This window comes from Mastigoproctus giganteus, chromosome 3, assembly GCF_048544385.1.
Source record: "Mastigoproctus giganteus isolate SK-2022 chromosome 3, ASM4854438v1, whole genome shotgun sequence".
Taxonomy (NCBI): Eukaryota; Metazoa; Arthropoda; class Arachnida; order Uropygi; family Thelyphonidae; genus Mastigoproctus; species Mastigoproctus giganteus.
Genome location: NC_143577.1, coordinates 235,183,163 through 235,203,179, shown reverse-complemented (window position 1 = coordinate 235,203,179; position 20,017 = coordinate 235,183,163). Strand labels below are relative to the sequence as shown.

The window sequence follows — 20,017 nt, the reverse complement described above, 5'->3', positions numbered from 1 at the left end:
TATCACACACCCAGAGAATCTGAGTTTAGAGCTAAGGGCAACCACAGGCAAACCAGTAGATATTTCCACAACACAAAGATCTGTATGCTATGAAATTTTTTGGAAGAGCTACAAGCTTTTGATAACACAATAAAAGCCATCCTGTTGATTGGCAAAGTGCTAAGCACACTGAACTTGGATAAATCAATGGAAATCGGTCTGCAAAGAGTCACACTACACACTCTTCTAGTCTGATTGGACAAATTTTGGGTATGAAGGATGACTGGAGAATGATTTCTACGTGTGTGTTGTCCCAACATTGATATTCTTAACATCTGCATGGCCTACATTATGATAGTTTTATGAAGGTGACCCTTATACATTCTGACAGGAAAGCACTCCATGTCATGAATATGCTGTTTGAAGAAAATAACATTGTAACTTTGCAGTGTTCAGCACAAACTGCAGATCTCAAGGGTATTAAATTGAGAACACCTTTGGAATGAATGTAGAATTAAGGCAAAGCTGAAATGGCCTTCAGGAGCCTCTCAAATGCTTTAAAGTATGAGTAAGCACAGTACTACCAGAAATTTGTTCTACAGTGCAGTCATTACAGCCTAAGATGGACCAACACACTATTAATATCTATGAATGTGTATTTTGTTCCTAACTACAAGTGTCCTGTTATTTTTGGTAGGATAGTATATATGCTCCTTATAAAAGTAAGTAAAATAAGATCTTTAGACAAAAGGAATGGAGTGTAAGCTGTGCTTTGAGCTGTCCATGTTTTATGAGTATTGTATTTTTGTCGATCATAACTTATTTGTAGTTATCATGTCACTTTCTTTTGTATATGATGCTATTGTAATTAAATAAATAATTAAGAGTCCACGCAAAATAAAATTATAAAATAAACTGGTATTTTATGTGTGGGAGGAAGGCTACCAGGTATGCCCTGAGGATGTTATGATTGTTGACACTGCACATATTTTATGGCTGCAAGTGGCCAAAAGCCTTCATATTACAACAACAGAGAGGATAACAAACTGTGATCAAGGACTGCATATGCATCTTGTCTTTGAAGCTGTTGTTTTCAGGCAGGATGTTTGTTGGAAGCCTATTGCACTCCACTCCTGACCATTTGGCTATGGAGGCCTTATATACATACACACACTCATAGGTCCATTTAAAAGATTTTTCTGGAAAGTTATATCCATTTAATTTTTAGGCTTTTAAGTAATCACCAGTCTATATTTAGTTAGCTGAATGGACTTCAAATATTCATTATTAAATGTGTTTTGCTATTGGTCAAAGTTTTGAGTTACAGTTTTTTAAATCTTTTTTTTTTTTTTTTTCTTTTAACCAGTTGTTTTAGGTTGTCAAAGTGACACAGCGTGTGATATTGGAAAAATATGTGAAAATGAGAAATGTATTGGTAAGTATATAATTTCTCTTGGAAAAATGTTATTTATAAGGGACACAAAATGTAAAAATTAAACCGTTTTTAAATGATTATCATCTGAATCATGGCAAAACACTATAATAAAATTATGAAGATTCTTCAAAGTGCCAGGTAAAAATTATTGCTTCCAGTTGTTACAATATATATCTAAAGAGATGTGTTCATGCCCAAGCAAATAGTAACAAGATAGTTTGCTTTTACCAGAATTGCATAAATGAAACAGTTTAGTTTGATTTGTATGTTAAAGGAATGAGAGTGGCTAAAATTCCAAAGCAGAATTATGAATTTTATTAAGAGGCTTTGGTGTTATGGGACATTACAAGTGTCTTTATTACCTTCTCAAAAGGTAAAAAAAAAACACCAAAAATGTTTTCCCAGTACTTGATTAGTGGATAGTAAAGTCTTTGTTGTGGAAGGGATCATTAAGGGGATTAGTGTGCGTCCATATACCACAGAAAAACAGAAATCAATTTAAAAATCTCCACTAGATTAACACATCATATTGTGAATAACATTCAAAATATAAGGTTTGATTACCTTTGGTCATAGTGATTTTTTTTTAAAACACTAAGGGCATTCAGACTTTATATTTTGTACATCATTAGAATGCACTGAAGGCAAATTTTTGAATTACTACAGTTTTCTGTAGGGCAGCATGGATACAGGATTGTTCAACAGTATTGTTACACGCTACAACACCTAATATCACCTTTGTGACTTCTTACAATGAAAGCATCCAAGTTTTCTCCGTGGAAAGCTAATTTTTCTACATGAAAATGTGTGTTACCATGTTTGACAAAATACATATTGCTAGTTTCACTGTTGTGTAGATGGAAACAGCTAGATTATTCCTGATGCTGGTTAGACCCAGCACTATAAGATTTCTTTTTGCTTGGACCCATGAAAGACCATCTGCAGGAGACAAACTTTCAGTCTGTTAATGAAATGATGACAGCAGTGTTTCAGTAGATTTGTCAAAATAATACTGAATTCCTGCTAGACACAAATAGCATCCATATGCTCTGGAATAAGAGCATATGGATGCCTGGCTCCATTTGGATAAATATCTTTATGTTTGTGGGGCCATGGCGAAAAGTGACAGTTTAATTTGTACGTTTAACGCATAATTACAAGATGACATACCATTTTATAACACCTACAAGTATTGCAGAAAACAACTTTAATAGAGAAGACACAATTTTCATAATTACAGTAATGATGGTCTACACCTTTTTTTACAGATTACAGTTAAATGTACAGTAGAGTGAAAATCTAGATAAAATTGGTTTGGATTATCACATGGTTATTGTTTATTGGTTTACTTTCCTTTTTAAGATGTTATAGATATATGCTGTTTCCTCTAATTTTTGTGTAACACCCAAGTTAAATGAAATATATTAAATTGCTATTTAGAAGTGAAGACTAATAACCAGTGAAAATTATCTTATTAATTTTCGACTGAAAAAAATTAATGTATATTATAATTCAAGATATAGATATTTGAGCATCAAAGTAATAAAGTCAAAAATTAGTATAAGTATACACCGATGAGCCAAAACATTATGATCACCTACCTAATATGAAGTTGGTCTTCCACATGCAGCCAAAACAGCTCGTAGACATGGACGCTACAAAATTTCTAAATGTGTACCAACACGTAACCAGCAGATCCTTTTAATTCCTGTAAGGTCCACGGTTGGGACGCTGCAGATCGCAGTTGCTGTTCCAACACAAACCACAGATGCTCGATGGGATTGATGTCTGTGGAATTTGGAGGCCAGGGCAATACCTAGATGTCTTCCTCATGTTCCGCAAACCAGTCTCGAACAATCTGGGCAGTGTGGCATCCTGCTGAAAGAAGACACCGCCAGAAGGGAAGACCATTGCCATGAAAGGGTGTACCTGGTCAGCAGTGATGTTTAGGTAGGTGGTAGACATCAGAGTGCCCGGCACATGGATGGCTGGACCCAGGGTATCCCAGCAGAACATCACCCAAAGCATGACACTGCCGCCACCAGCTTGTTTTCGTACCACGGTGCATCTAGGTGCCATCATTTCCCCAGGTAAATGATGTACACGTACCCGGCCGTCCACATGGTGCAACCGGAAACATTATTCATCGGACCACATGACCTTCTTCCAATTACTCAAGGTCCAGTTTCAATGCTCGCATGCCCATTGTAGGCACTGTTGCCGGTGAACTGTGGTTAGCATGGGCACTCGGACCAGCCTGCAACTACACAGTCCCATTTTCAGCAGGGTTCGATGTACTGTGTGTTGTGACACATTAATCCCATCACCAGCATTCCAATTACCAGCGAGGTGCGCCACAGTCACCCTTCTGTTGCCACATGCCATCCGGGAGAGCCTTTGCTCACCTTGAGCATGCAACACCTCAATGGCGGTTTGTGGGTTTTCCCTCCACGGACCACTTTCGGTAACCACAGCTGACCATGAGCACCCCCAGCACCTCCGTAGTCAGGTGGGCAGGAGCAGCAGTGCGTAGCACACACTTCTTGATTAGACCAAGGTTCGAGCCTGTGACCACCAAATATGGAGGATGCGGAAAGGTCAGGGAATACGGCCTTAGTTGCTAATGCTCCTAAAAAACAAATAACAATAACAATAACAATGAACACCCCACCAGCCATGCCATTTCAGATATGCTCTGACCCAGGCATCTGGCCATTGCAATTTGGCCTTTGTCAAACTGCTGGTCCCACAGGAACTAGTTATTGTCAGTCACTGTATTGTCAGGGAGACGAATATATTATGCAAAAAGGATAGGTGGAATAGGACCAAGGTATATCTGTCAGGGGTAAAGGTTGATGACGTTATAGGGCAGATATCACCTTTTAATGGCACAAAAGGTGATATTGTTGTACACATTGGCACTAATGACCTTAAGAGTAAGAAATCTGTGGATTTACTTAACAAGTACAGATCAATACTGAAAAAAAAGTCACGAGTCAGAGTTAAATTTGAAAGTTTCTGCAATTTTGCCCAGACACGATAGGAGGGAGTATATGATGAGAGCCTTGTCAATCAATTCGGCTCTAGAGAGATTGTGCAAGGCTCACGGGGTAGAATTTTTTTCAGCGTGGTCTGTGCTTACTAACAGGAAAGACTGCCTCTACAGGGATGGGATACACTTAAATAGAAAAGGTGCAAGAATATTTGCTGATGCTATCAAGGCAGTGCTAGATGGGTCAGAAAACAAAATATACACAGAATAAAAGATTAATGGTAGCCGCAGGCAGAGGCAAAAGCGATTCTTGCACAGCTTCTATTGTAATGAGCAGCATCCTAAAGAGCAAGTTGCTGGGGACTTCAAAAGCTGCTGGGAGCCATCATGGAACAAGTAAATACATGGGCTGTATTAGGGTAACTAAGAGTAAGAACAAGTGCATGTATACTTGCATGTACACTAATGCTAGGAGTATAGTAAATAAAATTGATAAATTTTAAGTGCTGATCAAGATATCAAAGGCAGATATTGTTGAGATAACAGAGACATGGTGTCGCAAAGATATAAGAAGTGCAGAATTGGAATTTGGGGAGTACAATGTGTACAGAAAGGACAGACAGGGTACGAAGGGAGGAGGGGTTATGCTGTTAGTTAAGAAACACATAAAGTCTAAGGAAGTGCATCCAGTTGACATGGGTGGACAGTGCAATGTTGAGTCTGTTTGGTGTGACACAAACACTGGGAAGGAGAAAATGAGAATAGGAGTATGTGATAGGCTAATGACTCTGATGAGTACAATGAACAGTTGTGCAGAGAAATAGAATGGGCCAGTAAATCAGAATGTCTTGTAATGGGGGAGTTTAACTTTTCAGATATTGACTGGAACTTGTGGTTGGTCACTTGCATACTAGCAAGCCTTTTGTGGATTTATTGGAGGATTATTTTCTACAGCAACGTAGTTCGAGGTGCAACCAGAGGGAGTGATACCTTTGATCTGGTTATCAGCAGTGATTATTCATGCATTAAGAATTTGCAGATAAAGGAACCACTAGGTAACAGTGATCACAGTGTACTGATGTGAAATTTACTTAAAGATGTAACTACCATCGATGGTAAAGGGAAGGGGTTTTGTTTTCGTAAAGGTGACTACAGTGGTCTCAGACAGTTTTTAAATTCTATACAGTGGGATCAACTGATGATGTTACCAATGGTGAATTCTAAATGGGAAGTCTTCAGGGACTTAATCTTGGAGGCTACTAGGCTTTTCATACCAACTAAGAAATACTGTTCAAGGTTCAGGCCTAAATTGATTTCGGATGAATTAATAAGGCTCGTGGCAGAAAAAAAAAAATGCATGGGATGCATATAAATTATCAGGTGACACAGAAGCCTACACCAGATATAACCTAGTCTGAAATCAAGTCACAAAGGAGGTTAGGCAGACAAAGACAGATTACAAGAAATCATTGGCATTTGCACATCTCCAGTCCCCATGGGGACTGGAGATGTGCAAATGTATCCCCAATTCACAAAGGGGGTTCAAAGGGTGACAAATAATTATAGACCTGTTAGTTTAGCTTCTGTTCCGGGAAAAATAATGGAGCCACTGGTTAAAGAGGTGATACAGGATCACCTAGACAAGACAGCAGTAATAGCTCAGACACAGCATGGGTTTGTTAAGACCAATGTGTGTCTGACCAATTTGATTGGATACTAAGATGTGGTCACAAAGGAATTGGATGCAAAAAATAATTTTGATATCATATACTTGGATTTCAGGAAAGCTTTTGATACTGTTTCGATTGGAAGACTTCTGTACAAATTGGAGTAGTATAGCATTAAGGGCAAGTTACTGCAATGGATAAAGGGATGGTTGAGTGCGAGACGGCAGAGAGTGGTAATAAATGGACACTGCTCTACATGGACTAATGTTATTAGAGGAGTCCCCCAGGGTTTGGTGCTGGGCTCATTGTTGTTTTGTGTATTTATCAATGATATCGATGTAGGATATCAGGCTTAATGTCCAAGTTTGCAAAGGATACAAAAGCTGGCAGGGTTGTTAATGACACTAAAGACAGTATGCTCCTGCAACAGGATCTATAAAAGTTAGGCAGATGGGCCGAGAAGTGGCAACTGAAGTTTAACATTGACAAATGCAAAGTACTCCATATGGGTAGCAGTAACCCAAGGGAAATGTACCAACACTTGGGGAGGTGGAGAATGAAAAAGACCTGAGGTCTTTGTGTAATTGTGCAGTTAGATATGAAGTTCTCTGATCAGTGCAGACAGGCTGCCAGAGCAGGTCATGGAGTTTTGTCAATGATATATAGGAATTTTGCTAGCAGAGACAAGGAGGTGATTATCCCTTTGTATAAGGCAATGGTCAGGCCACACCTTGAGTACTGTACACAGGTCTGGAGGCCTCATTTTAGGAAGGATGCAGAGTTGCTAGAACGAGTACGGAGAAGGGCAGCAAGATTGGTGAGAGGAACAAAGGGGTGTGCTTACAAAGAAAGGCAGATGCTACAACTTGCAGAACTTATTCTGCAAGTTGCAGCATCTGGAGACTAGGCACCTGCGAGGTGATCTGATCAAGGTGTATAAGGCCTTGGTTTGAGCAGGCTCGATGCTGACGGGATACTTCTGCTTGTTCAGATTAAGAACCTGAGGGGGCTTAGATTCAAATTGAGGAGAGACAGTTGTAGAATAGATGTGCAGAAGTTTGCCTTTAGCCCGCAGGTAATTGATTGTTGGAACAGACTTCCATCTGTTGTTGTGGAAGTTAGCTTAAATAAATTTAAGGCTGAACTAGACAAACATTTGGAGTGACCGGATGGGTAAAATGGGAAGGTTTTGTTTTTTTTTTGGCTGATGCTATATAAGCTTGTTTTCTTGCATCATATACCTCAACTAATATTGAAACAATATCGAAAAACACGCTTAAGTCCACTGCCTTTCCCATCTGAAGAACAAGAGTAACACTGATTAACTGAGCTCAGTATCACGTGTTTTTATAACATGTCCGGACCTGTGCATGTGCTGTAGTTCAACTGCAATTGCTTGATTTGCATAACAAGTCGCTGGTCATAATGTTTTGACTCATCAGTGTACTAATTAGTATGCAGGTTTTCATTTAGAATAAAAAATGAGCTGCTTAAAATTATTTAACATAAGAAATAGAAAATAACATTTTTGAGATTAATAAATAAAATTTTCCTTAGGTAATATTGTTGATTATATAAAATATAATTTGCTGATTTCTGAACAGATGGTTGCAGGAGAGATTCTGATTGCACCTTTGACAAAGCATGTGTAAATAGTCGGTGTGTTGATCCTTGTACAGTACGTGATGCATGTGGTAGGAATGCAGAATGTAGACCAGTTGTGCACCGTCCACTTTGCACTTGTCTAGTGGGGTATGAAGGAAATCCATTTGATTACTGCAGAGAAAGTAAGTCTCTCTCTTTTTTTTTTTTTTTTCTCAATTAAGGAAAAATATATATGATTTTAAAACTTGATGCACTAAAAACAGGTTAAATAAGTGCTCATTAAATAGCCAAAAGGAAAAGGTTTGGTCAATTATTCTGATGTAATTTTTATTGATTCGTAGGTGAGCTTGACTTTTGGGAAAGAAGGAAGGGCGTGGGAGTATTTCTTGTGAATAAACCAGAGGTTTCCAATCTTTCTCAGTTCATGGTGCTCTTAATGTCTGAATAATTTTTTCACGGTGTCCCTAGGCCAAAAGAAATACCTAACAGTTCCATTTATTAAGTAGTTAGGTCCAAACAACTTAATAAGTAATGTTGAAACTGTGAACTACCTCGAGCTAGTAGTTCGTGCAGTGTCCAACAGATGTCGAGTATTGCTGTGTTTCCCTCAAAAATATAAAATATCCCATGGCACTCCTGTGAGTTTGCTGTACTGCCCTGGGGTGCCACAGTGCACAGTTTGTGAACCGCTTGAATAAACCTATTTTTCCAAAATTAAATGTTATATGCAAATTCAACCATGGTTAATCATGATTGAGTGGTACAAAAAAATTAATTTTGTTTTATTTATCCATTCTAAAGGGATTATTCTATATAAAAGCTTCACCGTAATTTTGGGATTTTCTGAACAAAAATCCAGTCTAAGAAAACATGTTTGTTTTTTACACTCCTCCAAATCCTTTCACAAAACTATATTAAAATTAACCATTTTTATTTGTTGTTCATCGATTAATTTAATTTATTTGAATTTGTTTTTCTTGATCTGAAAGTGGGAAATGGCTAGGAAGGAGACCAAATAATGACACACTAATCAACAATTGATAAAATTAGTTGCTTGAAAAGAATTAAAATATCAGCCTCACTATTGAAGGCTGTAGTAGTGCATTTAATAAGTCCAAAAAGCAGTCTTGGTAAGAGGATATAGCAACTGAGGTACCCACTTGTATTCCTTTCAACCACAAGGTTGAAAGGAATACAAGGATTTGAGATTTAATGGTATGAGTTTATATAATATAATATACAGGCTTGATGTAGCCCCATGGTCAAGTGTGAGAGTACAGCAATGCATGCATTTGAGTGAGTGAATTGTAGTTCAAGCCAGCATGACTGCTAAATATGCTTAATGATTGTATTCAATGTAAAATTAAATTAATTAATCGAATTCTTCTGAAATAGTGGTCCTGTTGGAGTATAAACAAGAACTTTTTTTTAGTTGGGAAGGAGATTAGTCACACATCTAAAAGTGGCCTTGGGTACAGAAGGGGGCATTTCTGAATAGCTGCCTCTTACAAAGAAATTATCATCTGTATATATAAATCAACATCAGGTTAATCCAGTGGTATTTATATATGCAAATGATAAACTTTTCAAATCATAATTTGCAGTAGCATTATATATTTTATATTGGGGTGGGATGAACAAGTTTGGTCATGCACTACCAACAAAGGTAAAGACAATGCTTCTAAAATATGACAGGATGTCACTTTTTTCCCATCTGTAACTGTCCATTGATATTTTCAGTCAGATGCCCAAACAGCAGAAGAGACTTAACAAATTACCCCCAGATGAATATATGACTCTGTAGACCATACCTCAAGAATTACTCAGAAAGTAATGCTGGCTACATTGTATTTTGTACAATTTAAAAATATATATGTGAAAATTACACCAGTCACAGAATTGATGAACAAATAGTTACTTTTAAATTTGGTTCTCACCTTTTTGAACAGTTTTCTTGACAGATGAATATATTCGCATTCTGTAAAAGTCTGCCTCCTTGCTCTTTAGCTACCACCACACAGCATCTTTCAGCATATTTGGATCTTCATAATGATGTTGCCACAGTACCTTTTTCAAAAGACCAAAGACATGATACCCTTATGAGGCCAGGACCAGACTATGGGAGGGTAGAGGCATCACAGTTCACCCAATTTTGTGAAGACCCTAATGGTATGCATACTTGTGTCACCTGGCATTGTTACAGAGGAGCAACAATTCACAGATAATTCTCTTGTTTAACAAATTTGTCAAATTTTCATAATTTCACATTTTGTCCTCACCATGGTCTTTGAAGACAGAAATTCCCTACAAATCATGTCCTCCTCGGTCAAGAAAACTATGGCAGTGACGTCTTGTGTAGTATGCTTTTCAGTTTCTTGGATAACTCACTCATATGATGATATTTCAATGGTAGCCTCTTGAACTCTAGTTCAAAATAATGGATCCAGGCTGCATCATCTATGATGATGTGACAAGAAAGCTTCACCTTCTGTCATGTTTTTGCTTTCTGCATCATTACAGCATTATAATTTTTTGCTGTGTAATCAGATCTTTCCTGTTTCATCACATAATATGATTATTTTTTTATAAATTTTTTTGTAGTTCCTCCAAAGCCTCCTGTGGAATGTGTTGCTGACCCTGATTGTCCAATTGGAAAGATTTGTGAAGCAACAAAATGTTTGCGTAAGTATTATTTTCTATACTTCATTTTTTTATTATAAGTTTAATATTCTTGGTTTATTAGCTATGAAAATAAATAGGAATAAATAAAAATTACTTTAATTTTCAGCTGGCTGTCGCCGGGATGAAAATTGTCCTTTTGACAAAGCATGTATTAATAGACAATGTCAGAATCCTTGTTTGTATCCAAATGTATGCGGACAGCATGCTGAATGCTTGGTCCAAAACCATCGACCAGTTTGTACTTGTCCATCTCCTCTTACTGGTGATCCTAATGTTCTCTGTCGACAATGTAAGTTCACTTGTTCTCTGTTAATTAGATTTTTTTTTAACTGTGTGTTTGTTCTTTTTCCTCAGTATGGTAAAACTGTTAAGTGTTTAAACTATTTAAATTGCTAAACCTAATATAACATTTAATTATTTATCATACAAACATTTAATCATAACATTTAATTATTTAATTAAACATTTAATTATTTTGTACAATTATGGATGAATATCCCATAATGTACAAGGTAAAAGAAAATACATTTCTGATTCTGTTCATTTTTTTAAATTTTCTTTCAGTACCTGAAGATTACTGTTATAATGATGCTGGCTGTGGAACTGGACACATTTGTGAAAATAACAGGTGCATTGATGCTTGTAGAACACATGACACTTGTGCATATGACAAAGCATGCATCAATAGGAGATGTCAGAATCCATGTAGCTTTTTTAGAGCATGTGGGGTTGGGGCAGAATGTCATCCAGCTTATCATGAAGCAAAATGTACATGTCCTATAGGATATATTGGAGATGCTAAAATCAGATGTACTCCAGGTATATATATTATTTTTTCCAATTAGAATCATTTATATTATATATCTTTTTTGTTATATATGTTATATGTATTTTTTATATATACGTTGTCTTTTTTGTTATATATGTTAAAATCTTTTTTGTGATATATACATATATATATATGTATGTTATAATTATAGCACATTTGTATTTTACACAAAAATTATACTAATTCAAGATCAAATGTTACAAAATATTTTATCCATAAAAATAATTGCATATTAGCTGGAAAGATAGTATCATAAAAGTGTTCTTAGCAAAGTTCTGCAATAACATAATACTATTTCATATATAATCAGTGGACAGTTTCTTAGGAACTCCACCCTACTGTTTTGTTGGGCTTGGTTCGCCCCAAACAGTAAAAAAAAGTTTATTCCATAAGATGATGATTTTTTTAAATGGCAGTTTCAAACATAGAAATGTTATTTTTTGGAACCTATAGTGCTCTAGTACCTCATATGAGTTTCAGGTTAAGAAGATAGATGTTACCTATTGACATTTTTAAATTCTACAGATTCCAATTTTCGTAAAATATATAAGAAAGAAAGTTGTTCTGAATAACAGAAGTAGAAGGGATATATGAAGAAGAAGAAAAGTTATTTTGGGTTTTGGAGTTGAACCATGAATGGAAGTTGACTGATGCATGTGTTTGAACTGCTTTTAAGGAAAGGTGGAATTACAGATGATATGTAGATGGACAGTGGTCATGGAACTATCTGTAGAAAAGGGATGGAATAGAAATAGAATATCTTGTGATAGGGAATGAAGTGAGGTTTTTTAAAGGAGGGATCATTAATTAACCTAACTGCTGTCTCTTGGATGGAGGGAGGGGATTCGCCATTGTCCATAGAACACGACCCCAGACATGGGAACAATATTCCATAGTGTTTTAGTTTTAACATTTTTTTTTTTTTTTTTTTTTTTGAAGAAAAGGCTGAGAACAGAATGTTGATTAACTGATTGAGAGTGATACTGAGTCCACCACATAGATTCCATGAGATGATAAATAACTGTGCATTTAGTCAAATGCACAATTCACTTGATATGCTAGTTCACATTGTCTTTATTATATATTTTGTCTGTACAAGTGTGGCCACACATGCCAGTTTTGCACCTTGTGCAATCCAAAAAACCTGGTATAACTCTTTGGTGGGGGATGGGATTCACCAATCCATATTCATCAGTTTTCTTGGTCAGTAGATCATAGTTTAATTGTTGTCTCAGTTTCAGTCTTTCATCTTTCACAACACTGACTACTGTTGATTTCAAAAGGCTCAGACGATTTGCTGTAGCACATGAATGCATGTACACACAACAAAATTACTGATTTATTGATATGGAAACTGCTGATTACACCTCTTTGAAACATGATAAGCTTTTTACTGCAACTTTTACTGCATGCTACTATGATTTCCAAGGTTTTGTATAGATTTTTATACTTAATTCGTATCTACTGTATATGCACCTAGCTCACTTCATTTGCTACCTACTGAGTGGTGCCACAGTACATTTTGAGAGGCTAGTTTATCTCTGTATATATATAGTAAGTTCAAAAAGGAAACACAAACTATGGAAGAAACTGACATAACATTACTTATTTAGATTTCAGAAATTTTTGAAAGTGGTGGCAGTTGCATTCTTCACATAAGTTTACATGATGAATCATATTCCAAAACACTCATAATGTGTCTGTCAATATGGAGCCAACTGCATCTGAATTGTGAGCTTCCACTGAATTAGGATGATTTGAATATATAGTATACTTAAAAAAGTACATAAAAAGAAATTAGATGAGCTAAGGTCTGGATTTCTTAGTAGCTTGATCCTTTTAAAATCAGTGCCCATTACACATGGACTCCAGGTACACTAAGGAGACAGGAACTCTCTAAAACCATTTTGCATGCAGTTCATGTTGTGACAATGTTTCTACAATGGAAATATAATGCTTAGTGTTGATCAGTTCTTTAAAGTAATGTAGAGTCTCTTCTATGAAATTACATGCCAGACTAAAACTTTTCAGGAGGATATTGCAGTTAAGAATTCTGAGATTCTCAAATTGTCTCATTTGTCCAGAACTAATCATTCATTTCTTCAGCATCAGGAGTTGTGTTTCATGAACCACTGGCAGTACTTGAGATAGCTAATGTATTTTCTCAGCAGCAACTTGTGTATTGCCTTCATGCTATAGCAGTAAATATGCAGTATTTTTGGAGCACTTTATGAGTAGAGCCTACAGACATGCCACTGTGGAACAAAAGCCTTCTTGCAGACATGTAAAGCTCTTAATTATTGTTGCATGACTGCCCACAAGTTTCTCTTTCATAAGCACTATTTTTTGTGTACAACTGACATTCAGTTTTTCTCAGATTTGTCATACATGGTCATACAAATTTGTCATACATGGTAAACTTGTTCAGAAGAATACTGTATATTTATTATCATATTTCTCTGAAAATTCTTCTCTTCTGGCTCCATAACTGATTTCTAATGTAACTTTTTAAAATGAATATCGTTTGCTATAGAGTGCATATCATTCTTGTGTCTAATGATCGAAAAAATTACCTACTCAGACAGGCTGCCAGAGTATGGCATCATCTGGTCTTGTCAATAATATACAGGAATTTTGCAAGCAGGGATAATGAGGTGATTATCCCCTTGTATAAGGCAATGATCAAGCCACACCTTGAGTACTATGTACAGGTCTGGAAGCCTCATTTTAGGAAGGATGTAGAACTGCTGAAACAAGTACAGAGGAAAGCAATGAGATTAGTGAGTGGAACAAAGGGTTTCTCTTACCAAGAAAGGCTTACATTCCGCAAATTGCAGTGTCTGGAGACTAGGCACCTGCGAGATGATCTGATTAAGGTGTATAAAGCCTTGAATGGATTGAGCAGGCTCAGTGCTGATGGGAATTCTTCCTCTTGCTCTGATTACAAACCTGAGGGGGTATAAACTGAAATTGAGGAAAAACAGTTGTTGAATAGATGCGCGGAAATTTTCCTTTAGCCATTGGTAGTTTTAATTGCTGGAAAAAACTTCCATCTGTTGTAGTGGAAGTTGATAGCTTAAATAAATTCAAGGCACAACTAGACAACATTTGAAATGAATGGATGGGTGAAATAGGTAGGGGATTTTTTTTTTTTTTTTTTTGGCTGATGCTATATAAGCTTGCTTTCTTGCATCATATGCCTCTACTAATGCTAATGCTAAAAGGAAAGTAACATGGTTTCTTATTTTATAGATTGAATACATAATTAAAGTTATCACTATGAATTCCCATAATTAACAACATTGTACAGGCTGTTAGTTATAGAAATGCATGACTTTATATTCATAGTCAACCTGTTTTTTGCTAACAGAATTCAGGTTTTGTTATTAAAATCTGTTAATATTAGTTTTATTTATATATGTTCTTCTTTAGTGTAATTGTCTTGTCACTAAGAAATAGTATATTTCTTGGACTTTTAGAACGTGAAAATATCGAACTTGGATGTCTCCATGATGAGGTTTGTGGAATTGGATTTATCTGTGAAAATAAAGATTGTGTTGGTAAGTGTATATTTAAAAATATTTTTAATTTAGCATCTCATTGTAGTGGTCATTAGTATTTTAAGTTTCTTTTATTCATTCAACCAACTTTATTCTTTCAACCAACTAGTTGCTATCATGATACACATATTGAAACTTCTATTTAAATATAATTGGAGCACACTTAATTTGTACATTAAATTGAAGAAAACCTAAAATGTGGAAATTGGTGGAATAATGAACACTTCAACCTGCATGGAGTATCTGCCTTTAATTTCTTAAAGAAATATAGATTATTCTCAAACATTTTGTAGTACTTCCTGTACCACTTCTTCAGTGAATTCCTGTAATGCTATCCTTATGACATCATCAGCCTCACATACCAGTGTATAATCTCGCTGCCTCTATTCTGCCAGATAGTGACTGGAGGGAATCCGAGTGTGTATGTAGGGGGGCATTGTCGATGCCTTTATGTAAAGGAGCTGGGTATATTCTATGCCACATCCAAAAATTTAATTACTTCATATAACATGTCCTTCCCCACCTTTTCTTTACTACTGAAATCATGAATAGTCAAACTAAAAGAACATACTTATCTCTGAGAAAAAAAAATCTAACCTTCCTAAACATTTATTTCCCAATTACATGGTCTCAGTGACATCCATTTCCACTTACAGTCTGCCAAGCACCACTTACTTTTCTGACAGTTTCCATTGATTAGTTGTTTCAACCACTACTCATCTCAGTTGTCCTAATTATTTGCTTTGTAATTCCTTTTGCTTGAAATGTGGTACTTTGTGGAGAGAGAGAGAGAGAGAGAGAGAGAGAGAGAGAGAGAGAGAGAGAGAGAGACAAAAGTAGAAGGGAATATCACCAAGAAAGAGAAGAATGATGATATCCAGCTCAGGACCCTGGGTATGCCAAGCCCATACTCACCAGATGTGAGCCCCTGGGATACTCTGATATTCCCTGTCATTGACTTAGTAATTTGGGATCTCCCTTTTCGATCTTCTCTAGTTCAGGAAGGGAACAGATCACACTGATCCACTTGATATCAGTAATTTAACTGTCAGTGATCCTGCTCAAGTTACTAACAAACTGAATAGGTATTTTGCATCTACATTCACACATAAAGAATTCTTTAGGGAAATGGATGCCAGAAGTTTATCAAACTCTAACAGGGAGCTAAATGATTTTGTAATAACTGAGAGTAAAGTGGAAGATAAACATAAAAAGGGCACCTGTGGTGGGTGGGATCTGTCCATTATATTAAGGGTGGCAGCAAATGAGGTAAACAAACCCTTAGCCATAATTATGAAAGAATATTTGGATTCGGGAGAGATCCCTGTGAACTGTAGATGTGAAAATGTATCTCCAGTTCACAAAGGGAGGAATAAAGGGTGACATGAGTAATTACAGACCTATCAGCTTAAATTCTGTTCCATGGAAAATAATAGAGTGGTTAAAGAAGTAATGCAGGACCATGTAGACAGGAGTACAGTTATACTTCATTCACAGCATGGGTTTGTTAAGAGGAGATCTTGCCTGACCAATTGGATTGGATAATATGATTCAGTGACAAAAGAACTGTATGCAAAAAATAATTTTGATGTCATATACTTGGATTTCAGGTAAGCTTTTGATACTGTTGCACATAAAAGACTGTTGTACAAATTGGAGATGTTGGAGCAGTGTGGCATTAATGGAAAGTTACTGCTAGGATTAAGGGATGGTTCAGTGGGAGAAGATAGAGAGTAGTTCTCAATGGACACCGCTCTTCTTCGACTAATGTTATAAGTGGAGTTCTACAGGGTTTGGTGCTGAGTATTTTTGTTGTTTTCAGTATTTATTAATGATACTGATGGAGGTATATCAGGCTTAATGTCTAAGTTTGCAGATGATATAAAAGTTGGCAGGGTGGTTAATAAGCAGTAATGAAGGTATGCTGCTGCAACAAGATCTAGAAAAATTAGTCAGATGGGTTGCAAAATGGCAGTTGAAGCTTAAAATTGACAAATGCAAGGACTGCATATGGGTAGCAGTAATCTGCAAATTGCAGCCTCTGGAGACTAGGCCCCTGTGAGGTGATCTGATTAAGGTGTTTAAGCTTTGAACAGCTTGAGCAAACTGAGTGCTGATGGGATTCTTCCTATTTCTCAGACTATGCACATGAGGGGACATGAATTCAAATTGAAGAAGGATGGTTGCAGAATAGATGATTGGAATTTTGCCTTCAGCCAACAGGCAGTTGATTGCTGGGGCAGGCTTCCATCCATTGTTGCAGAGGTAAACAGTTTGAATTAATTCAAGGAAGAACTAGACAAACTATTGGAGGGGATGGATAGGTGAAATTTTTTTTTTTTTTTTGCTGATGCTGTGTGAGCTTTCTTTCTTGCATCGTATGCCACTACTAATATGAATACTAAAATCTCTCCATCCCATTCTGTCAAATTCATCTGTTGCCTCTATCACTCTTCCAATCCCACTAATCATTTGCAACTCTTGGACTTGCTCTCTTTAAAGCTTGGCATTCTCCAGTCCAACTTTCTTATCAGTGAGATAATTTTTCTTGGCAATTTTAATGTTCACTCCAGCTGGCTTCAGTTTTCTAGTAATACAGATCCAGTCAGTTGAGATACTGAGGCATTTGCAATTACCTCATACAGATTGTTCATTTACCTACCAGAAAATCAGACAATACTAACCACATGGCCGATAATCTTGATCTTTATATTACGGATAACTCTTCCAAGTACACGATCGAGGTAATTGGTCCTCTAGATCACAATTTAATGATGATTTCTTCTCCAGTGGAGCCTTTCTCTCATAGCCATTCTTCACCTCATGTTGTTTGGCATTAGAAAAATGCAATATTTCTATTTTTCTTTCCCTTAGTTTGATTACTGTTTTAAATCTTCTGATGTCAACATTTGCTTTGATCGTATCACTGAAATTATTTTTGTAGGGACGAAATCCTTTATCTAAACCATGTTTTACCAATATATGTGCTAAAGCTGTTCAAGATAAGAATATTGCATGTCGCAATTGGATTTTATCCAAATCACTATATATTTAATGACAATAACGCATTGCATTTCACCTTCCAGTTTGAGAAATCTTGCCATGCACAAACTGCTTCATCTTTTTGAATATCCACTACAGATTCCTTAAGTGATGATCTCCAGGTAATTCTCCAATGTGACCAAATTAACTTTGTTAATTTGAATCCTTCTAAAACTCAGTCCTGTCTTATATCTCACAAAAAGGGATGCTTCTCTTCCTATGCTTATTTTCAATGACATTGAGATTTCTAGACAAGACCATATATCTTTATTAGGAATTACCCTAACTTCTAATTTCTCTTAACCTCAGCACAACACAAATATTGCTTTCTCTGCATCCAAAAAACTGGATTTTTGTTTCACTCTCAGTGTTATTTTTCTTCTCACTATTGTTCCCACACCTGGGGTGGTGTCCCCCCCCCCATAACCTCTCTCAAGCTTCTAGAATCCATTCAAAAGAGGGCAATTAGGTTAATTAATGACCCACGAGACAGAGAGTGAAGAGACTTTGTAACATAGATGTTCTGTTTCTGCTGCATGCCTTTTCTATAGATATTTCCATGGGCACTGTTCTTCTGAATTGGTCTGAACCAGTCTGAACATGTGCCATAAATCAACAACCTTTTACTGTCCAACTTCAAACTCACAGAACCAACTTTTTTCCTCCTCATTTATCCTTCTGCTTCTGTTTTCTGGAACAACCTCTCTCTCTCTCTCTCTCCATATGTATTTCCTGAAAATTACAATCTACAGTAATTCAACAAGTATCTTCTTTAATCTTCTCAACCTTCAACCCATGCATGATACTTTGTACCATAGGTTCTAATTACTTTTCATGTTTGGAGTTTTCATAAAAAAAAATATATGAAATTAAATTTGAAATAGCTCTCTGTTGGGATATATAGATTAAGAAAATTTAAAGCACATACCAAAACATGAGTATTTATATGTATTGATCATAACACTACAGATCATAAGACATAATCACATCAGTTATGTTTAAATGTACAGGGTCAGGTAAAAACAATTATCTATTTTTGCAAAGATTTAAAGAATCAAAGCAATGTTACAATGCAGTCCTTGAACACGTTAGTGTTAATTGGGAGAATTGAACATATCAGAATGAAGTGTACACTGTAAATTGCCTATCAATTTAAAGTTACATCCATATCAATTGCAATTGGCTTAACAATTACTTGTTCATAATTTGGATATATGTTTGAATTTCTGCAGTCTATTCCTACAGAAGGCGAATGATGACCCAGCCTTAATCAATCATTTAATTGTGATTGATAAGGTCCACCTTCATTTGAATGAGTGTATGAATAAAAAAAATTTTAAATATTGAGTAGCCAAAAACCCACATCACCTCCGTAAACAACCACTTCATAACCAAAAGTTACCATTTGGTGTGGGGTGTCTGCTTCTGGGCACCATTGGTCCATACTTTTATGAAATTGCTAAGTTCAGCTGTCACAGTAACTTCCAGCTCTATATGTAAACTTTCTGCAAGAATTTGTAAGGAAAGATTTTCACCAAAAAGGAGTCAGCTTACAAAATGTTTGGTTTCAACAGGATGGTATTACAATACATACTGCAAGACTGTACAGACACTTTAAAGAAAATGTTTCCAAATTACATTATGTCCTATTTTGGTAACATAAATTGGCTGCCATGATCACCAGATTTATCTCTTTGTGATTTCTTTTTATGGGCTTAAAATAAAAAGTCTATGTAAACTATCCATGGACAATTCAGAAATTGAAACAAAACATTTGTGATGAAATTGAAAGAATACCACCAGAGACATTACACAGAGCAATGATAATGTGAGATTATGAGTAGAGAATTGTGTTTGCAATGGTGGTGGCCATTTAAGGTACATCATTTTCAGACACTGAGGAGTACAGTGTAAATGCTTTGATGAAAAAACATTCTTAAGAAATATTCATTGTAATTGCCAAAATTACAATAATTAAACTCAAAACAAATGAACAAGTTCTAACAAACGTCATTACTGATTAAACTTATAGCATCACATGACAAAGGGACCATAAAAACAATTGTGGTGTAACAATTTTTTACAATTTATGATGTTTATAGGCTTACCAGATAGCTATGGAAAGAAAATGTTTTATTTTAAAATTAACAAGTATGGCAAATGAGAGAGTCTCTCAGTTTAAGTATCACTACAAATGCTTTGTTTTATAATCTCTCTGATTTCTTA

General features: G+C 36.0%; 1 protein-coding gene across 3 annotated transcripts in view; it reads left to right on the top strand.

The window, feature by feature from the left end:
• Positions 1-20,017, top strand: part of LOC150088897 (uncharacterized) — a 599,507-nt gene that overhangs the window by 475,476 nt on the left and 104,014 nt on the right. For all 3 annotated transcript variants that reach the window (XM_090369705.1, XM_090369706.1, XM_090369707.1), the window contains 6 exons: positions 1,346-1,414; positions 7,678-7,860; positions 10,280-10,360; positions 10,467-10,649; positions 10,925-11,179; positions 14,669-14,749. In XM_090369705.1, the coding sequence (XP_090225831.1) occupies positions 1,346-1,414; positions 7,678-7,860; positions 10,280-10,360; positions 10,467-10,649; positions 10,925-11,179; positions 14,669-14,749 (852 nt within the window). The remainder of the gene's footprint in view (positions 1-1,345; positions 1,415-7,677; positions 7,861-10,279; positions 10,361-10,466; positions 10,650-10,924; positions 11,180-14,668; positions 14,750-20,017) is intronic.